A 20,612-nucleotide genomic window follows, 5' to 3' on the forward strand; every position below is an offset into this window, starting at 1 on the left:
TGTGCAGTACAGGGCTGGTTCTAGCTTTGTTAGACAGAGAGTGTCATGTACTATATCATGTCCGATTTTCATTATTTAAAGGGTTTTTCCGAGATTCTAGTATCGATGACCTATTCTCAGGTCAGCTAGGACCCTCACAGATCAGCACAGGATAGGGCAGGGATGCCCAACTTGCGGCCTTCCAGCTCTTGCAAAACTACAACTCCCAGCATAACTGGACAGCCTACAACTATTGGTCTACAGCAGGGCATTGTGGGAGTTGTAGTTTTACAACAGCTGGAGGGCCGCAGGTTGGGCATCCCTGGGATAGGGGATAAGCTTCTGATTGTCGGGTTCCAACCACTAGGGCCCTCGGCCAAAGAGAATGAGGGTCCGCGCTCCATGCGCGTCTACCGCTCCATTCAATTCACCTATCTCCAGCAGCCCCATGGAGCATGTATAGCCACTGCTTCATTGAAACCATGGAGCACGGGCCCCCGCTCTTGTGACTGGTGGGTGCCCCAGCAGTCAGACACTTATCCCGTATCCTGTGGATAGAACCCCCTTTAATGCTCCATTCACACGTCCGTGGTGTGTTGCGGACCCGCAAATTGCGGATCCGCAACACACCCGCCCGGCACCCCTATAGAAATGCCTATTCTTGTCTGCAGCTTCTGTCCGTATCCATTCCGTCCCCATAGAAAATGAACGGGTCCGCACCGTGCGGACCCATTTGCGGACGTGTGAATGGAGCCTTAGATTCCTCTCGTTTTTTTGCATCGCTGTAAATGATTCATCCAGGAGCAGCTCTTCTGGAGATGACGAGGAATGAGGCCGCGTCCTCCTGCCATGGCTGATGGAATATTCCTCGTATTGTTCCAATTTTAGTAGATTTTCTGCCATCACATATTCTCCCCATCCAGAAGAATTTCAGGAAACCCGGCCAACAAGACCGCGGTTTGGCAGCCGGTCGCGCTCTGATTCGGAAACACTCCATTGATCTGTGTGATGTTGTTTCTTCATGGCTTCTAATGGAATCAGTCAGTACATACACAGAACATGGCTCCGCCACGCAACTGTATCCTGACACGTAAAAAGACCAACCAAAACAGGTGCGAGCGGCGTGACCGGAGCAGCCGGAGGTTCCCCTAGACGACGGCGCATCTGTATGAAGATGATGGAGGGCTCTCCAAAGCCCTCCTCGCCGACATGCAGCAGAATTAATCCGTTTCCTCTCGACCTTCGCCCCGACAGCTGCCGATGAAGCCTAGTTAATTCTCAATGCTCAGATGTCGTCGTAGGGGCAACGCTCCCATCAGGTTCCTGGGACAAGTTTTTGCATTTCGCCAATTTAAATCTTTAATGCCTAAAAATTGATTTTCCGACAATTTAACGTAGGATTAGAGGATTAGCGGACAATTGTTGAGAAGGCCTTGATTTATTGCAGTCACATCCCCCCCCAATGGTTAACATAAGACGACGGTAATAAGCAAGGCTGAGTTTTCACCATACGTAGCGGATGTGACACCTCAAGGTGCAGGCACGAGGAGGCAATACTAAAAGCCGCCCAAGGACACGACTTTCCTATAGACAGTCGCTGACAATTTCAACCAGAACCCCATGAGATCCAATGTCCACGGGGTCCGACTGATGATCCCTCAGTAGTAGTGTTGAGCGAACTTGTGTTTCAAGTTCGGCGTCTAAAGTTCGGGTTCGGGTTATCGAAGAATCGCATTATGGATTCTAAATTCCGTTATGGTCCGTGGTAGCGGAATCCATAATGCGATTCTTCGATAACCCGAACTTTAGACGCCGAACTTGAAACACAAGTTCGCTCAACACTACTCAGTATCATGCATCATACAGGTTGGAATTCAACCTGCGGCCCTTCAGCTGTTGAAAAACTACAAATTCTATCATTCCCGGACAGCCTATCAGCCTACAGAAGGGCATGGTGGGAGTTGTAGTTTTACAACAGCTGGAGGGACGCAGGTTGAGCATCCCTGAACCAGACTGATCCCAGGTGTAATGGGAATTAACTCTTCACTGACCGGCTTCCAGCAGAACTTTTATACATGAGATCACTAATTATACTGTGCCTTTAAGGAGCAGAACTGCAGGGTAAAGCTTGGGGATATGGCAGCAGCCTAAATACTAATACTTCTCACAACTAATAGTTTGTTACAGATGTATCCAATCTTGACAATCCTCGGTGAGCTCAGCAGTTGGACTCCAGATACATTTTACCTGCACTGATACATTGTAACAAACTATAAGGAGAGAAGAGAGGGTCGTGCTGCTGCCGGAGGATTGTCTGGAGAGGTATTCAATGATAGTACTCTGTATAGATTTTAATAGCAGAGGGCCTCGCTACAATGTATCAGTGCAGACAATCCTCTATGACCTAAACAGCTTGGACTCCAGAATATGTTTTACCCGCACTGATACATTGTAACAAACTATCAGGATAAAAGCACAGCTTGTGCTGCTGACAGAGGCTTGTCTAGACAATTAATAGCAATCTGTAAAGATTTACCGAGCAGAGGAACTTGTGACAATGTATCAGTGCAGATAATCCTATGTGGGCTAAAATCTCTCTCCTCTCCTGATGGTCAGTGGTTCATCCGTAAAGGATCCGTGTTTGGTGGTTTCTTGCCCCCCGCGTGTCTTCTGTATTCCACAGACACTGCTAGGCTGAAAATGAGTTTCCAGAAGGTCTCCTACCAATGGTCCATGAAAACCACGGGCCAAACACGTGATTTTTAAGGACCCATAGGCCTTAATGTGTGTTAGGGATCCGCAATCAAGGACAAAATAGGGCATGCTTCCTTGGTGTCACCACAGACCACGGAAAACCACTGATGTGCGAATACACGCACTGAAGTCAATGGATGTGTGAGCGGTTCATGGAGACCACAGAGAGCGCACGTCTGAGATTCATGGAGGCCTCAGCATTGTTTAGATCAGATATACGGTAGGAAAGTACCCTCCGCTAGGAGAAGTATTCAGTCTGTCCAAGTTTTTAGCTTCTGAATGCAATGAGTTAACATTCATTGAGAGCAAGCGCAGATCTTGAAAATGGTAATTAATTGCAACACTGAAATCCATAGAACCTCTAAATTTACAATGATTAAAGGGCATCTGTCAGCAGTTTTGTAGCTATGACATTGACTGACCTGTTGGCAGCTGAAGGCATCTGTGTTGGTCCCATGTTCCTAAGTGTCCGCATTTCTGAGAAAAATGATGTTTTATGATATGCAAATGAGCCTCCAAGAGCAACGGGGGCGTTACCGTTACACCGAGAGGCTCTGCTCTCTCTGCAACTGCGGTGTCCACTGCACTTTGATTGATAGGACCAGGCAGACAAAATGTGATCACACCTGGTCCTATCAATCAAAGTGCAGAGGGCATGGCAGTTGCAGAGAGAGCAGAGCCTCTAGGTGTAATGGAAACGCCCCCGTTGCTCCTAGAGGGTCATTTGCATATAATAAAACATCATTTTTCTCAGCAATGTGGGCACATAGGAACATGGAACCAACACAGATGCCTTCAGCTGCCAACAGGTCAGCCAGTGTCATAGGTACAAAACTGCTGACAGATGCCCTTTAAGCTTTATTTGTAAAACTGGAAAAACTCGTTTGCTGATGAGCCCTGAAGCAAGGCCTGTAATGTGCCACCATCGGTCCATCCATCCAGCTGTGACAGAATTCAACATCACAACCTGGGAACTTCAAACACCCGGCTGAAATCCAGAGCACAATCACGTAGAGAGCTGCTCACTTTGCTCGCTTTGTGCGCCTGTTGTGCCACAAAGCACCCGCCGTCACCCCTCTCCGTGCCTCCACTGCGGGAGCCGCAGGGCAGAAGGTCCCCTCGGTGTCAATTAAACAGCAGCGACTCCTTCTCCTTTCTGCCAAATGTCTTTTCAAGGCATTGATAAGAGTAAACGCGGCTGAATAATAGCGTTCAACGTGAAAGAGCGCCTTTTTTTTTTAATCTGCGCGACTCGGTAAGTCAGGGGCGGCTTCAAAGTGTCTTTATTTTTTTTTTTTTTATTCTTTCCTCTCTCAATAGCATTTTAACATCGCTAGGCATCCGTCGCATGGCGCGCGCCGCGGAGGGGGCAAGAGACCAAATTATGCATTCCGATTACCGAGGATGAAGAATAGGCAGGATGGAGGCTGTGCAACGCAAAACAAGAGATGCCTTGATTGGAAAGGCTCGTGAGCGGCGCTGAAAGGAGAGAGGATAAAAGCGGCGACACGGAGCTCGATACCAATCTACAAAGCGCATTAAGATGTATTAATTTAGCAGGTCGATTCCGTCAATAGGAGGCTGCCGCCTGGATTGTCGCTGCCGCGAAAGGCAACGGAACAAGAACTCGTAATGATGTTTGCTCATTTCTTCTTTTTTTTTGCTCTCGTTTTATCTCCAAGTGTCGACTTTGTGGAAATACTTATCACAACAAGCGTGGCGCAGACGTGGAAATCTCCAGTGACAGCAGCTGAGCCCACCGCCTGCATGACAATCAAGAGCGAAGGTGCCAACCACAATAATGAAGGCAGCTGTAGCTTGGATGATGGGTGTGATAGTACAGATGTGCACATACATACACAGTCAAGTCCCATTATTCTGACCACCAGTTAATATCCAGCACGGACAGACTGCGAGTGACTCCACAAGGTCCTGGTAGGTTGTCCCAGGTATCTGGAGCCACGCTGACAGATGCTGGAGGGGGCGTGGGGGAGGATCCAGCGATGGAAGTGGTCCCACGGACGCTCAATCGGGTTCAAGTCTGTAGAACTAGGGGGGCCAGGGAAGTACTTGGTCATGGTCTTCTAACCAACGTCGGGCATTTCTAGCCGTGTGACATGTCGCGTTGTCTTGCTGGAAGATCCCCTCGCCCCAGGGAGGACAATCAGCATGTAGGGAGGAACGTTATCAGCAAGGATGGATTCATACCCAGATCAGTTGACAGTGACTTCCACATGGATGAGTGGCTCAGAGAATGCCACGAAAACCTTCCCCAGACCAAAACGCGGCCACCACCAGCTTGTGTTCTTCCAGCAATGGTTGCAGGGCGTTTGTTCTCTGGTGTTTCTGTCCTCACACACCGATGTCAATCCGTTTAATAAAGCAGAAAATGTGACTCATCGGAGAAGACAACCCTTCAGCAGAGGTCCAATTCCGATACTGCCAGGGGTGTACCTAGAGCATTTGGCACCCGGTGCGAACCCTTTGTTTGGCACCCCCCCCCCCCCCCAAAGAAAGTTAAGAAAACATGCACAAACTTTTTTCAATGTTTTCAATAATATTTATTACAAATTTTCGGATCCGCAAAACACATGCGGACGTCTGAATGGAGCCTTACAGGGGGGTGATCAATGACAGAGTGGTGATCACCCATATAGACTCCCTGATCACCTCTGTCATTGATCACCCCCCTGTAAGGCTCCATTCAGACATCCGCATGTGTTTTGCGGATCCGATCCATGTATCAGTGGATCCGTAAAAATCATACGGACCTCTGAATGGAGCCTTACAGGGGGGTGATCAATGACAGGGGGGTGATCAATGACAGGGGGGTGATCAATGACAGGGGGGTCTATATGGGGTGATCAGAGGTTCATAAGGGGTTAATAAGTGACAGGGGGGGTGTAGTGTAGTGTAGTGGTGTTTTGTGGTACTTTACACAGCTACCTGTGTCCTCTGGTGGTCGATCCAAACAAAAGGGACCACCAGAGGACCAGGTAGCAGGTATATTAGACGCTGTTATCAAAACAGCGTCTAATATACCTGTTAGGGGTTAAAAAAATCACATCTCCAGCCTGCCAGCGAGCGATCGCCGCTGGCAGGCTGGATATCCACTCGCTAACGCTTACCTTCCGTTCCTGTGAGCGCGCGCGCATGTGTGCGCGCGTTCACAGGAAATCTCGCGTCTCGCGAGATGACGCGTATATGCGTCGCTGTGCGCAGCGCTGCCACCTCCGGACCGCACATCTGCGTTAGGCGGTCCGGAGGTGGTTAATAAAATAAAAACCTGCACCCCCTTAAAAAAAATCACTTTCCATCTGCACCAAAAAGAAAAAAAATCCAAATCCCCATCAATAAAATGAACAAATCCTGCACCCCCCCTTAATTACACCCTCTCTTCTCCCCTTAATAACACCCCCCCTTAATTACACCCCCTCCCTCCCCACCTTAATTACACGGTACACCCCCCCTTAATTACACAATTATTTACTTTACTCGTGTGTGTCTCACATTTATTTTGATGATGCCTGCCGTCCGGCCGTCCGACCGCTGGTATAATAGATGGATGGGATCCTTCTTCTGATCCGTGAAGGCGGCGGCGCGGCGTCAGCGTCGTGACGTCGTCACGTCATGTTGCGCGCCGCCCGCCGCCGCAATAATCCTTCCACCGGACCGAAGCCGGCGCCTGGCGGAGTCGCGTCGCAGCAATGGGTGGATGGAGCCGGGGACGGGTGACTCCGTCAGCACCCCCCTTGTGAGTGGCACCCGGGGCGGCCCGCCCCCCCCCTTGGTACGCCACTGGATACTGCCACGAAAACTGAAACCTATTCTGCCGATGCAGCTTAGTTATCAGAGGTGCAGTGACCGTCCGTCTGCTCCGGAGCCCCATACACAGTAGGGTTCGCTGGACAGTAGTGTTAGACACGTCTGGTAGCTCCTGATTCATTTTGGTGGTGAGCTGCTCCACTGTAGAGGGCCGGTCCACCCTCGCGCACCTTCATAGCCGATGTTCACCTCTCACATCAATGGCACGTGGCGCTCCGCAGTTTTCACGTCACTTATTCACAATGGGGCTATTTGTCCACTCACCATACACTTTCACCACAGCAGCACAGGGACAGTTCACACTGCGCAGCTTCAGAAATACCGCCACCCTCAGCCCGAAAGCCAATAATCATCACTTTTTACAACTCTGATAAATTTCCCCTTTTACCCATGACAATAACATGTGCGGACAGCCTATCTGCATTTTGCGGACCGCACATCGCCGGCACTAATAGAATATGCCTATTCTTGTCCGCAATTGTGTGCAGCCCCCTGGAAATGAAGAAGTCCGCAATTCCGTTCTGCAAAATGCGGAACAGAATTGCGGACGTGTAAATGGACCCTTATGGGGCTTGACTCAATATATATATATATACAGTCAGGTCCATAAATATTGGGACATCAACACAATTATAACATGTTTGGCTCTATACACCACCACAATGGATTTGAAATAAAAGGAACAAGATGTGCTTTACCTGCAGACTGTCAGCTTTAATTTGAGGGCATTTACATCCAAATCAGGTGAACGGTGCAGGAATTACAACAGTTTGCATCTGTGCCTCCCACTCGTTGAGGGACCAAAAGTAATGGGACAATTGGCTTCCCAGCTGTTCCATGGCCGGTGTGTGTTATTCCATCATTATCCCAACTACAATGAGCAGATAAAAGGTCCAGAGTCCATTTCCAGTCTGCTATTGGCATTTGGAATCTGTTGCTGTCAACTCTGAAGATGAGATCCAAAGAGCTGTCACCATCAGTGAAGCAAGCCATCAAAACAAACCCATCAGAGAGATAGCAAAAACATCAGGTGTGGCCAAAACAACTGTTTGGAACATTCTTAAAAAGAAGGAACGCACCGGTGAGCTCAGCAACACCAAAAGACCCGGAAGACCACGGAAAACAACTGTGGTGGATGACCGAAGAATTCTTTCCCTGGTGAAGAAAACACCCTTCACAACAGTCGGCCAGATCAAGAACACTCTCCAGGAGGTAGGTGTATGTGTGTCAAAGTCAACAATCAAGAGAAGACTTCACCAGAGTGAATACAGAGGGTTCACCACAAGATGTAAACCATTGGTGAGCCTCAAAAACAGGAAGGCCAGATTAGAGTTTGTCAAACAACATCTAAAAAAGCCGTCACAGTTCTGGAACAACATCCTATGGACAGATGAGACCAAGATCAACTTGTACCAGAGTGATGGGAAGAGAAGAGTATGGAGAAGGAAAGGAACTGCTCATGATCCTAAGCATACCACCTCATCAGTGAAGCATGGTGGTGGTAGTGTCCTGGCGTGGGCATGTATGGCTGCCAATGGAACTGCTTCTCTTGTATTTATTGATGATGTGACTGCTGACAAAAGCAGCAGGATGAATTCTGAAGTGTTTCGGGCAATATTATCTGCTCATATTCAGCCAAATGCTTCAGAACTCATTGGACGGCGCTTCACAGTGCAGATGGACAATGACCCAAAGCATACTGCAAAAGCAACCAAAGAGTTTTTTAAGGGGAAGATGTGGAATGTTATGTAATGGCCAAGTCAATCACCGGACCTGAATCCGATTGAGCTGCATTTCACTTGCTGAAGACAAAACTGAAGGGAAAAAGCCCCAAGAACAAGCGGGAACTGAAGACAGTAGAGGCCTGGCAGAGCATTACCAAGGATGAAGCCCAGCGTCTGGTGATGTCTATGTGTTCCAGACTTCAGGCTGTAATTGACTGCAAAGGATTTGCAACCAAGTATTAAAAAGTGAAAGTTTGATTTATGATTATTATTCTGCCCCATTACTTTTGGTTCGTTAACAAGTGGGAGGCACAGATGCAAACTGCTGTAATTCCTGCACCGTTCACCTGATTTGGATGTAAATGCCCTCAAATTAAAGCTGACAGTCTGCAGGTAAAGCACATCTTGTTCGTTTCATTTCAAATCCATTGTGGTGGTGTATAGAGCCAAAAATGTTAGAATTGTGCCTAATATTCATGGACCTGACTGTATACCACAGCCACAGTCATGATAAATGCGGCCCGGCAGCTACGCTCCAAGGGCTGGACCTTCTAAATCGATCCCACAGTGCATCCTGATGGCTCGTTATCTTCTACTAGATACTGTGAAAGCAGCATCTGATGATACAGAAAGTCTTATAATCCGGCACCTAAACTGCCGTACAAGCAGAGGGAACCAGTAAGGAAATTCTATTTCTTTCCCAATTTGATATTAGTTGTTCCATCTGGGACATTTATGGTTTATTGCTAGGATATGCCATAAATGTCTGATAGGAGCGGGCCCCTCCTCTAGCACCCGCTCCTATCTGAAGAATAGGACCCTCCTATCTCAAAAATGGGCATTGTCCCCATTCACTGCTATGGGGCACACGACTTGTTCTCCATCCACTTCTTCAGAGAGAAGCGGGTTCCAGAGGTGGGGCCCGCACCTGCTGGACAATTTAGGGCATAGGACATACCCTTTTAACTTGTTATTTTGCACTTCTGATCTTTCGGAACGTTCTCAGTTAGGCCTCTTGCACACGAACATATTTTCTTTCCGTGTCTGTTCCATTTTTTTTGCGGACCGTATGTGGAACCATTCATTTCAATGGGTCAGCAAAGAAAAACGGAAGGTACTCCGTGGCATTCCGTTTTCGTATTTCCGTATATCCGTTCCGCTAAAAGACAGAACTTGTCCTATTATTGTCCGCATAACAGACAAGGATAGGACTGTTCTATTAGGGGCCGGCTGTTCCGTTCTGCAAAATACGTAATGCACACGGACGGCATCCGTATTTTTTGCGGATCCGTTTTTTTGTGTCGTGTGCATGAGGCCTTAATTAGATTTTCTACGACTGTTTAATAACACCTGATAATCTGGCACCGGTCAGGTCTCATCGGCTTAGATTTTGTGCGACTGTTTAATAATCCGGAATATTTGATAATCTGGCACCAGTCAGATTGTTAACCCTTCTGTAACCCTTACCCGTTACTTGCAGGTGCCCGGCTGCTCTCACACTGCTAGAACATCAGCCGATCACCAGTGATGCTGGCGAGGTCCTTTGTAGCTGGCGATGACTGGCAGAGGGCACCAGCATCCCGCTATATAACCGGGTCCATGGCGGACAAACCGATCAGGCACAAGTACTGAGGGAGCGCGTGTGAAAATGACAACAGCATCACAAGGGAGGAAGATCCATCAACAGCATCTTAAAACATGCGGCCATACAAGTGCACTTAAAGGGACACTGCCCCGAGGATCCCCGTCCCCCTCAGAAGGCACTGACCTGTGGAGCTGGCTTTCCTCCGCACACAATGCACACCAGAGTGAAGTTCTGCGCCTGGTACCGGCTGAATGCCGCCGGGGTTTCCGCAGCGATCACGGCGATGGAAATGGGAGGAGCTGGAGGGAGAAAAGACGTTAGCGTTACTAATTACATCCAATATGTGAACAGTTATGCCTCATTCACATCCGTGATAAGATGGTCAGTGATGCATCCGTGTTTGCTCCGTGTGTCCATTTTTTCCTCGCCGTGTTTCACGGACACTGTTAACAGAACTGTTATACCATCTCCTCCTAATGGTCCTTGAAACGCGGATGGCATCCGTGTTTTTCACGGTCCCATAGATTATAACACGTGTGACGGACAAAATAAAGCATGCTTCGTGCTAAAACCACGGACCGTGGCAAAACACGAATGTGCGACTACAAGGGCTCGTTCACACGACTGTATGGTTTTTTTCTGTGTTTGCGTTTTTAACGGATCTGTTTTTCCATTTTTTTGGTTTCAGTAGAGTTTACGGTTCTGTTCTGTTTTTCCGTTCCGTTTTTCTGTACGGCATATACAGTATACAGTAATAACATAGAAAAAATTGGGCTGGGCATAAAATTTCCAATAGATGGTTACGCAAAAACGGAACAGATACGGAAGACATACGGATGCATTCTGTATGTGTTCCATTGTTTTGCGGACCCATTGACTTGAATGGAGCCACGAAAAATGATTTGCGGGCAATAATAGGACATGTTCTATCGTTGAACGGAAAAACAGAAATACGGAAACGGAAGGCATATGGAGTACATTCCGTTTTTTTGCGGAACCATTGAAATGAATGGTACCGTATACGGAACACAAAAAAACGGCCCGTATGCGGAATGTAAAAAACGTTTGTGTGAACGAGCCCTAAAATGAATGGGTACGTGTGCTCTCCGCGGAGAACACGTACGGTGCACATCCGTGAATCACTGACGTGCGTATGAGGCAACAGCGGCAGCGCCGCGATACAGTACTGTACAGATGTACACAGTCCGTCCCTCCTCTTGTGGCACATGAACAGTATCTGCGGGCAGCCGGACTTGCTGATGGCGGCGTGGTTGGCACTAGCGGCACTGAGGATGACTAGGGGCCACTGCCTGAGCCCGCTGACCATCTAATGGGTACGGGGGCCTCCCGACTTTCCCCTGATGGCAGGCAATGTTGAATTTCAACATACCCAATCTTTTTATTCCCAGATGCCACCAGAAGTGACTGGCACTGAATTACACCCCTCACTCTACTGAGAATACATGCATGCTCGGCTGAGACCGAAGTACATGCATCTTTTTTTTTTTTTTTGGGGGGGGGGGGGGGGGGGTTGGCAGAGACAGCAGTTGACCGATGGAGGATTCGACTGGTAGCGAGCCTTATTGGGGCAATGTGGCACCGTAAACCTTTGCCCAGGTGCACAATGCATCTAATGGTCCACCTTTTGCCACTCTGGGTACAAAAAGTTGATAAAATTTCCAACTTCGAGCAAATAAAGTGGGCGGGGTTAGTCAGAAGGATTTGCTATAATTAACCCCAGGGCTCATGCACACAATTGTATTTTCCTTTGTGTCAGTTCCGGAAGTGCATTCCGTTTCCGTATGTCCGTATTTCCATTCCGCAAAGAAATAGAACATGTCCTATTATTATCCGCATTACGGACAAGGATAGGACTGTGCTATTAGGGGCCGGCTGTTCCGTTCCGCAAAATACGGAATGCACACGGATGTCATCCATATTTTTTGCGGACCGCGTGCATGAGGCCCAAAGGCGAGCACAAATCTACATCTGCTGATAGCGAAGAGGGGCCGAATGGATTATGAGCGTGCTTTGGTTTAGAGGGGTTCACCGCTTTCGACAATCCCTACTAGTAAGAAGGTAATGTGTCGATCCCAGCGATCAGCTCTAATCTGGAGAGAAGTGTACAGTTTCCCTGCAGCGCCACCACAGGGGAAAATAAGCATTGCACAGCATCCATTCCTATCAATGGATGGTCTGTGTAATACGTGACAGGACAGGTCCTCCAGAGTGAGAGGCGCCATTCGTAACTGCGCTCCGCTCGGGCCAAGGGTCATGATCATAGGACCCCCTCTATTAACTCAGAAGGACCTAATCGGGTATATGAAAAAGGGCGTGTAAACTGGACAACCCCTTTAAGACCTACATGAAATACCAGACTTCATCCATTTTTAATTGCTGCGTTTTAGTTCCTCCCCCTCTTTCGTGCTTGCTGTCAGTGAAAAGAAACACCTGTTCACATCCATGGACTGTATATGTCCTGAATTAGGGCCCTTTCACGTGGTGGAATTTGCCCGGAGAATTTTGGTGGGGGCACCGGGCCAAAATTCTGGCAGCAGCCACACATGGTATCTGCCTCCCATTGTTTTCAGAGGTGCAGTTCGCAGGCCGGCGTTTTAAAGCGTCCCTTCTTGGCACACGGCGGGTGTCCATCTAACAGAGCTAAACCACAAGCGCGCCATTGTAGGTGCCACATGAACGTACCCCTAGTCCGGCTGACAGAACTGATTGCTTGTTACAATGTATCCAGTCTGGACAATGCTATATAAGAAACACTCTACAGGGAATGTATCATGATGACGGGATTTTTTGACGTCAGATTGGCTTCCAGTCTGCATTGGCGAAAGATGCGCCAAATTTATAAAATATTCACTTGCTTGATAACTTTGGCGCTAGAAATGCAACTCCGGGTTCCCTATGCCGCCTCCTAATGGAATGAACTTTGATTTTGCAACTTTTTAAATAACTTTTTCAAAAAGTTGCTGTGAATCTGAAACTAAGGCCTCATGCACACGACCGTTGTTTCATTCCGTGTCCGTTGTTCCGTTTTTCGTGATTTTATGCGGACCCAAAACTCGGCCAATGCACCGTTTGCCATCCACGTCCGTGATCCGTGGTTCCAGTCCGTCAAAAAAATATAACCTGTCCTATTTTTTTCACGGAAAACGGTTCGCGGACCCATTCAAGTCAATGGGTCCGTGAAAAAACGCAGAGGCACACAAGATTGTCATCCGCGTCTGCACGACCGCGTCCGTTTTTTCCTATCATTTGCATGGCAAACTTGACTTAGACTTTTTTTTACTTTCTTTCATGTCTGGAGATCCTCCAAAAATAAAGGAAGACACACGGAAACAAAAACGGATCACGGAACAACGGAACCCCATTTTGCGGAACGGAACACAACAACGGTCGTGTGCATGAGGCCTAATAGTGTTGAGCGAACCAGTTTTTTAAGTTCTGCGTCCAAAGTTCGGGATATCGAAGAATCCCGTTATGTAATCCGCTACCACGGACCATAACGGAATTTGGAATCCATAACGGGATTCTTCGATAACCCGAACTTTGGACGCAGAACTTAAAAAACAGGTTCGCTCAACACTAGAAACAAATTAAAATATCTAACCCGCTTGGCGCAGGTGGCATAAAGATAAAAAAAGTGGAAAATTTTTGAAAAAAGCTGCACTTGCGCCAAAATTTGCAACTCCCCCCCCCCCCCCCCACTGATTCCCCTTTATGTCCATGTCCAGCACACGTGAAGGGGATTTAATTTGGGATGGGTGACTGGCGGGGAGCCCAGAGAGATGGAGGCAGGAGAGACGGTCCTCCCTCCCACCAGACATAAAGCGGCTCTCCGCTCTGACAAGGGAGCATTTGCATTTATTTAAATTAGATATTTTCAATATTTAAATCTATTCAAATGAGCGGATCCTGCTGCCATCTCAGGCGCTGATCTGCCTGTGGAGGATAAATGACTCTATCGCAATAATGAAGTCTGGGGAATCTCTAGTAAATTGATCTCTCACTTACCTGGTACAACAGTAAATCACGGGAAACGTGGAGCCTAAATCACCCAAATGTCACATCATCCACTTCCCATAAGTTCCTCTCATCATCATGCATATTCAGCTCAGTATACCCCACAGGTGCCTGCGGCCGCCGGGATCACCGATGCAACATGTGACCCATCCAATGTCAATGGGCATTTTAGGGAATTTCTCTAAGTGCTTTACACTGCAGCTCTGCTCCATTAAGGCACAACCATGATCAGTGATTTAGCAACATTAATTACTGGAGTTTAAAACTCAGCTCAGAGACTCAGACTGCTGCTCTCTTTCTTCCCATGCTTTATACTGCAGCTCTTCTCCATTGGGGCACAGCTATGAGCAGTGATTCCAGCTAAGCTACATTGCCTATTAGGTATGGGGTAGTTTAAACTCCACCTCAGGACCTAAGACTTCTGCTCTATCTCCCAATGCTTTATACTGCAGCTTTGCTTCATCAGGGCACAGCTTATGATCAGTGAGTCCAGCTTAGGTACCCTACCTATTGGAGTCTGGCATAGCTTCCACCTATGAGGCTCAGGATGCCGCTCTTTCCTCCCCATGCTTTACACTACAGCTCTGCTCCACCATGTCAATAAAGGAGGGAGTGGCCTAGATAGGGGCTTTAAAATGGGAATTAATTATTGATCATCTATAGCACATTGTTGAGGGTCCGATTCTCAGCACCCCCACCGATCAGCTGTCGGAGAACCCCTTTTAATGTTGAAACTGAAAGGAATTACAGTCAGCCTCTGGCTGATAACAGAGAGCAATAACACTGTGCTGCACAGCAAATGGAGAGAAGATGAAGTGCAGGTTCCGCGCCCCAGTAAGGGTCGGATCCGATCCTGCGAGACTCATTCTGCCTCTGCTATGTGTTGTACGCCTGTTTTATAGAACCGGAGCCCCACAACAACCTTCCAGGGTGCAGCAGACGTACGTGTATTCTTTCTCACCGCTCCGAGCCTCCGGGGACAGACGGCAGTAAAGGCGCAGATATCTGCCGGCGTATTTTACTCACAGATCATAAAGAGGCCAATTAAAAGGGGGGAAAAAAAGAGAGTTGTAAAAAAGAAAAGGGGCCGGCAGTTAAGAAGACGGCACCGCTTGTGTTCTTTCCTCGGTCTTGCCAACGGCGGGGGCCTTAATGACCTACCTGCGCTGTACGCACAACAGCGGGGAGGGAAGGCGAATTATGGGGGCCCATAAAAGAGCGCCAAGGCAGAGGTTTATTACTGAACCCACAGTCCCACTCCTTTAATTAACTTCACTCCTCTGCCATATTTTTTGGGCTATTCCCTCCTGTTATGAACAATCCCCTCCCCCAGTGTTGTATACACCGGAGCGAGTCCTTTATCTTTTATAGCGATGCCTCACTTTACAACTTATTGTTAAACTTTCCTCGAAGTCGTCACCTAGACCTCACCGTCTTTTTAATTATTGTTTTATCTTCTGATTTGTGTCTGTGCAGCTGCAGATGAGAGGGGTGTCAGGAACCCAGGAGTGTACGCTCAGGAACCACTGAAGTCATCACCTAGACCTTGCCATCTTTTTAATTATCGCTTTATCTTCCGATTTGTGTCTGTGCAGCTGCAGATGAGAGGGGTGTCAGGAACCCAGGAGTGTACGCTCAAGAACCGCTGAAGTCGTCACCTAGACCTTGCCATCTTTTTAATTATCGCTTTATCTTCCGATTTGTGTCTGTGCAGATGCAGATGAGAGGGGTGTCAGGAACCCAGGAGTGTACGCTCAAGAACCGCTGAAGTCGTCACCTAGACCTTGCCGTCTTTTTAATTATTGTTTTATCTTCTGATTTGTGTCTGTGCAGCTGCAGATGAGAGGGGTGTCAGGAACCCAGGAGTGTACGCTCAGGAACCACTGAAGTCGTCACCTAGACCTTGCCATCTTTTTAATTATTGTTTTATCTTCTGATTTGTGTCTGTGCAGCTGCAGATGAGAGGGGTGTCAGGAACCCAGGAGTGTACGCTCAGGAACCGCTGAAGTCGTCACCTAGACCTTGCCGTCTTTTTAATTATTGTTTTATCTTCTGATTTGTGTCTGTGCAGCTGCAGATGAGAAGGGTGCCAGGAACCCAGGAGTGTACGCTCAGGAACCGCTGAAGTCGTCACCTAGACCTTGCCGTCTTTTTAATTATCGCTTTATCTTCCGATTTGTGTCTGTGCAGCTGCAGATGCGAGGGGTTTTAGGAACCCAGGAGTGTAAACTCAGGAACCGCTGAAGTCGTCACCTAGACCTTGCCGTCTTTTTAATTATCGCTTTATCTTCCGATTTGTGTCTGTGCAGCTGCAGATGACAAGGGTGTCAGGAACCCAGGAGTGTACGCTCAGGAACCGCTGAAGTCGTCACCTAGACCTTGCCGTCTTTTTAATTATCGCTTTATCTTCTGATTTGTGTCTGTGCAGCTGCAGATGAGAGGGGTGTCAGGAACCCAGGAGTGTATACTCAGGATCCGCTGAAGCCGTCACCTAGACCTCACCGTCTTTTTAATTATCGCTTTATCTTCCAATTTGTGTCTGTGCAGCTGCAGATGAGAGGGGTGTCAGGAACCCAGGAGTGTACGCTCAAGAACCGCTGAAGTCGTCACCTAGACCTTGCCGTCTTTTTAATTATTGTTTTATATTCTGATTTGTGTCTGTGCAGCTGCAGATGAGAGGGGTGTCAGGAACCGAGGAGTGTACGATCAGGAACCGCTGAAGCCGTCACCTAGACCTTGCCGTCTTTTTAATTATTGTTTTATCTTTTGATTTGTGTCTGTGCAGCTGCAGATGAGAGGGGTGTCAGGAACCCAGGAGTGTACGCTCAGGAACCGCTGAAGTCATGACCTAGACCTCGCCGTCTTTTTAATTATTGTTTTATCTTCTGATTTGTGTCTGTGCAGCTGCAGATGAGAGGGGTGTCAGGAACCTAGGAGTGTATGCTCAGGAACCGCTGAAGCCGTCACCTAGACCTCGCCGTCTTTTTAATTATTGTTTTATCTTCTGATTTATGTCTGTGCAGCTGCAGAAGGGGCAAGCAGGGGGGGGCGTTGCAGGAACCCAGGAGTGTATGCTCAGGAACTGCTGAGATTTTAGGTTAGGAGGTTGGATTCATTCACATTTGCACTATTCGGGTATGATCACATGACACGTAATCCACCTCCCTTGTCCTTTCAAGGAGCGCCAAATTTCTCATATCAATAACCACTGTCGCCATGGGTTCTGTGGCTTTTAATGCTAAAAAGCAAGAATGGCACAGCATGCAGAGCCAGTCGTACCATGGACCCAGCATGCAAACCAGACAAATGGCTGTGGTCCTAGAGGTCAGGGGAACTCTGCTGGCCACAGGTAGTTGACTTAAAAAAAAAAAAAACTGGGGCCCAGTGGGGGATAAGATCTTCCCAGCTCAGTGACCCCTGAGAGTGGGGCTCAGTGGGTTGACAGGGCAGAGCCTAGCATCATAATGGGGCAAAGCCTAGCAGTTTTATTGGGACCCCCAGATATAACTTTGCTTGGGGCCCCAGAAATGCCAAATCCGCCCCTGTATATATCCAGTATATACATTCAGGCACCTATCTCTCTCTATAGACACACACTCACACACGCGTTTCAGTCTTCAGTAAGCAGCGCACACCCCACATTCATACATATATAATAGGAAATCAGAAGGAGACGATCATTTTGGAAATCAGCAGCTAAATTAAATTGAATCTATCATTGAGGTTTTGCATAATCACAAGTAGAGAGCAGCGTTGCCTGGAGGGCGCACGGTAGCTGCTCTCCCAGAAGACGTCTTCCATGTATTCTCTAGGTGTTCTGGCGGTATCAGGATGAAGACGTCTGGCTGACAGATTATCCCGCCCTCCTTCCTAACGATTGTCACACAAACAGGTGAATTATATAAATGACATTGCCTCGGTCACAGCCTCGGTTACACGCATAGTGTCGGGAACGTTACACTGCACATCATTTCACTTTTCCGAGGAGCAGTTTGTGTTCCAGAGCTGCACTTCCTGATGTTACTGGAAATTGCAGCCACAGACCGTTACAAACCAGGCTGAAATACAATCACCTGCCTGTAGTTATATTCAAATCCAATGAGCGGAATTTATCTTAACGTCAACTTTCCTTCAGTCTGTGTTTGCGTATTTGGCGGCAAACTTATCATATTACGTGCTTGCTTGTTACATTTGGAGCATTTTTAAACCTAAATCTTGTCTAGAAAGGCTACTCCTGTTCTCTACACCACCCCCAACTAGGTTGTTTTTTTTGTGTGTGAATTAAAAAAAAAAAAAGTTCCACTGATAAATCTGGAGGGAAACTCATTGACATAGCTAACCGAAACCACTTTCCCAGCTACTCTTGAAAACTGGAATGAATGGTTAATAATAATAAAAAAAAGCAACAAAGTTTTTGCATGTAATATCAAATAGTCGCAAAAGCCCTATTTTGCGACTTTTTCAAGACAGAATTCTGGATTGCAGAGCTGTGATACATTCCACCATTGGGGGTGAAAAAGCCACATCTAATTTATTAACCAAGCAGATTCATACAATTTTAGAATTTAAGATTTTGCATCTCTTGATCATTATTTTGTATACATTTTATTGTTTCTCAGTATATTTTATAATTACATTTGTAACATAATTTGTTTCCTCTTCACGGGATTAGAGTTTGATAGTTTCTTTATTATCTTAGGTTATATGTTTTTCGGAAATAATAAATGTATCATTTACAGAGAGGGAGAGAGAGACAGGGAGGCAGTACTATCTGTACTTACATCACTTACAGGGAGAGACAGGGAGGCAGAACTATCTGTACTTACATCATTTGGGATATGGGATATATCAATACCAGTTCTCTCTATACAGGAAAGACAGAGAAGGCAAGAAGGGGGAGGGGTGGCCCTGTATGTGAAAGATAGCATAAAATATAATTTGATACAAGTTAGCGAGAACAATTTAGAGTCAGTTTGGGTTACCTTGCAGCTTGATAATCATAAGATAACTCGTGTAGGTGTGATATATAGACCACCTGGCCAAGTCAAAGAATTAGATGATCTACTAGTTGAGGAAATAGCTAAAATGACATTGAAGGGGGAAGTTATCATTATGGGAGACTTCAATCTTCCAGATGTAAACTGGAAAACCAAAATAGCTAGTTCTGCCAGGAGTACAGATATTCTAAAATTCCCTACTGGGATTATCTCTACAGCAAGTAGTGGAGGAGCCAACCCAGAAGGAGGCCATTTTAGATTTAGTATTCACAAATGGGAATTTGGTATCTGATATTACTGTAGGGGAAAGCTTGGGATCTAGTGATCACCAGTCAGTGTGGTTTACTATAAGTACAGTGACTGAGTCACACCACACAAAAACAAAAGTTTTAGATTTTAGAAAAACTGTCTTTTCTAAAATTTGATTAGTGGTACATGAGTCCCTATCAGACTGGAACAGTTTCATTGGAGTCCAGGACAAATGGGACTACTTAAAAGTGGCACTATTGAAGGCGACAGAAAATTGCATTAGGCTTGTCAGTAAAAGCAAAAAAAAGGAAGAGACCACTGTGGTACTCAGCAGAAGTGGCCAAAATCATTAAAAACAAAAAGATAGCATTTAGGAATTCTAAAAATAAAAAAAATAAAAACGAGGATGACAGGCAAATTTATAAGATTAGGCAGAGAGAGGCCAAACAAGTTATAAGAGCTTCTAAAGCACCGGCAGAAGAGAAATTAGCTCAGTCAGGGAAAAAAGGCGATAAGACATTCTTCAGATACATAAATGAAAAAAGGAAACTAAAACAAGGAATTACCAAATTAAAAACAAAAGAAGGAAGGTATATGGAAGAAGATAAAGAACTAGCTGACGGCCCCAATGAATACTTTATGTTCAGTTTTTACAAAGGAAAATGAAGGAGAAGGACCTCAGTTAGGAAAGAAGACTAATGAATCTTTTGATGCATGTGTCTTTACAGAGGAAGAGGTTCTAAGTCAGCTGTCTAAAATGAATACAAATAAGTCACATGGGCCTGATGGGATACACCCAAAGCTATTAAAAGAGCTCAGCGGTGAACTAGCAAAACCATTAACAGATTTATTTAACCAATCACTGGCAACAGGAGTCGTCCCAGAAGATTGGAAATTAGCAAATGTTGTGCCCATTCACAAGAAAGGTAGTAGGGAGGAATCGGGCAACTATAGGCCAGTAAGCCTGACATCAATAGTGGGGAAATTAATGGAAACCATACTTAAGGAGAGGATTGTGGAACATCTAAAATCCCATGGATTGAAAGATGAAAAACAGCATGGGTTTACTTCAGGGAGATCATGTCAAACTAATCTTATAGATTTTTTTGATTGGGTGACTAAAATAATAGATGGCGGAGGTGCAGTAGACATCACTTATCTAGACTTTAGTAAGGCTTTTGATACTGTCCCACATAGAAGGCTTATCAATAAAGTGCAGTCTTTGGGCTTGGACTCCCATATTGTTGAATGAATTAGGCAGTGGCTGAGGGACAGACAACAGAGGGTTGTAGTCAATGTAGTATATTCAGACCAAGGTCTTGTTACCAGTGGGGTACCTCAGAGATCTGTTCTGGGACCCATATTGTTTAATATCTTTATCAGCGAAATTGCAGAAGGCCTCGATGGTAAGTAAGGTGTGTCTTTTTGCTGATGACACAAAGATTTGTAACAGGGTTGATGTTC

The 20,612-nt window shown here is 46.6% G+C and overlaps 1 protein-coding gene across 3 annotated transcripts in view; it reads right to left on the minus strand.

Annotated features, from left to right (window-relative positions):
* Positions 1–20,612, minus strand: part of IGSF21 (immunoglobin superfamily member 21) — a 492,728-nt gene that overhangs the window by 92,718 nt on the left and 379,398 nt on the right. For all 3 annotated transcript variants that reach the window (XM_044278638.1, XM_044278639.1, XM_044278637.1), the window contains exon 5: positions 10,051–10,166. In XM_044278638.1, the coding sequence (XP_044134573.1) occupies positions 10,051–10,166 (116 nt within the window). The remainder of the gene's footprint in view (positions 1–10,050; positions 10,167–20,612) is intronic.

The sequence above is a fragment of the Bufo gargarizans genome, chromosome 2 (genome assembly GCF_014858855.1).
Source record: "Bufo gargarizans isolate SCDJY-AF-19 chromosome 2, ASM1485885v1, whole genome shotgun sequence".
In the NCBI taxonomy this organism is placed as follows: domain Eukaryota; kingdom Metazoa; phylum Chordata; class Amphibia; order Anura; family Bufonidae; genus Bufo; species Bufo gargarizans.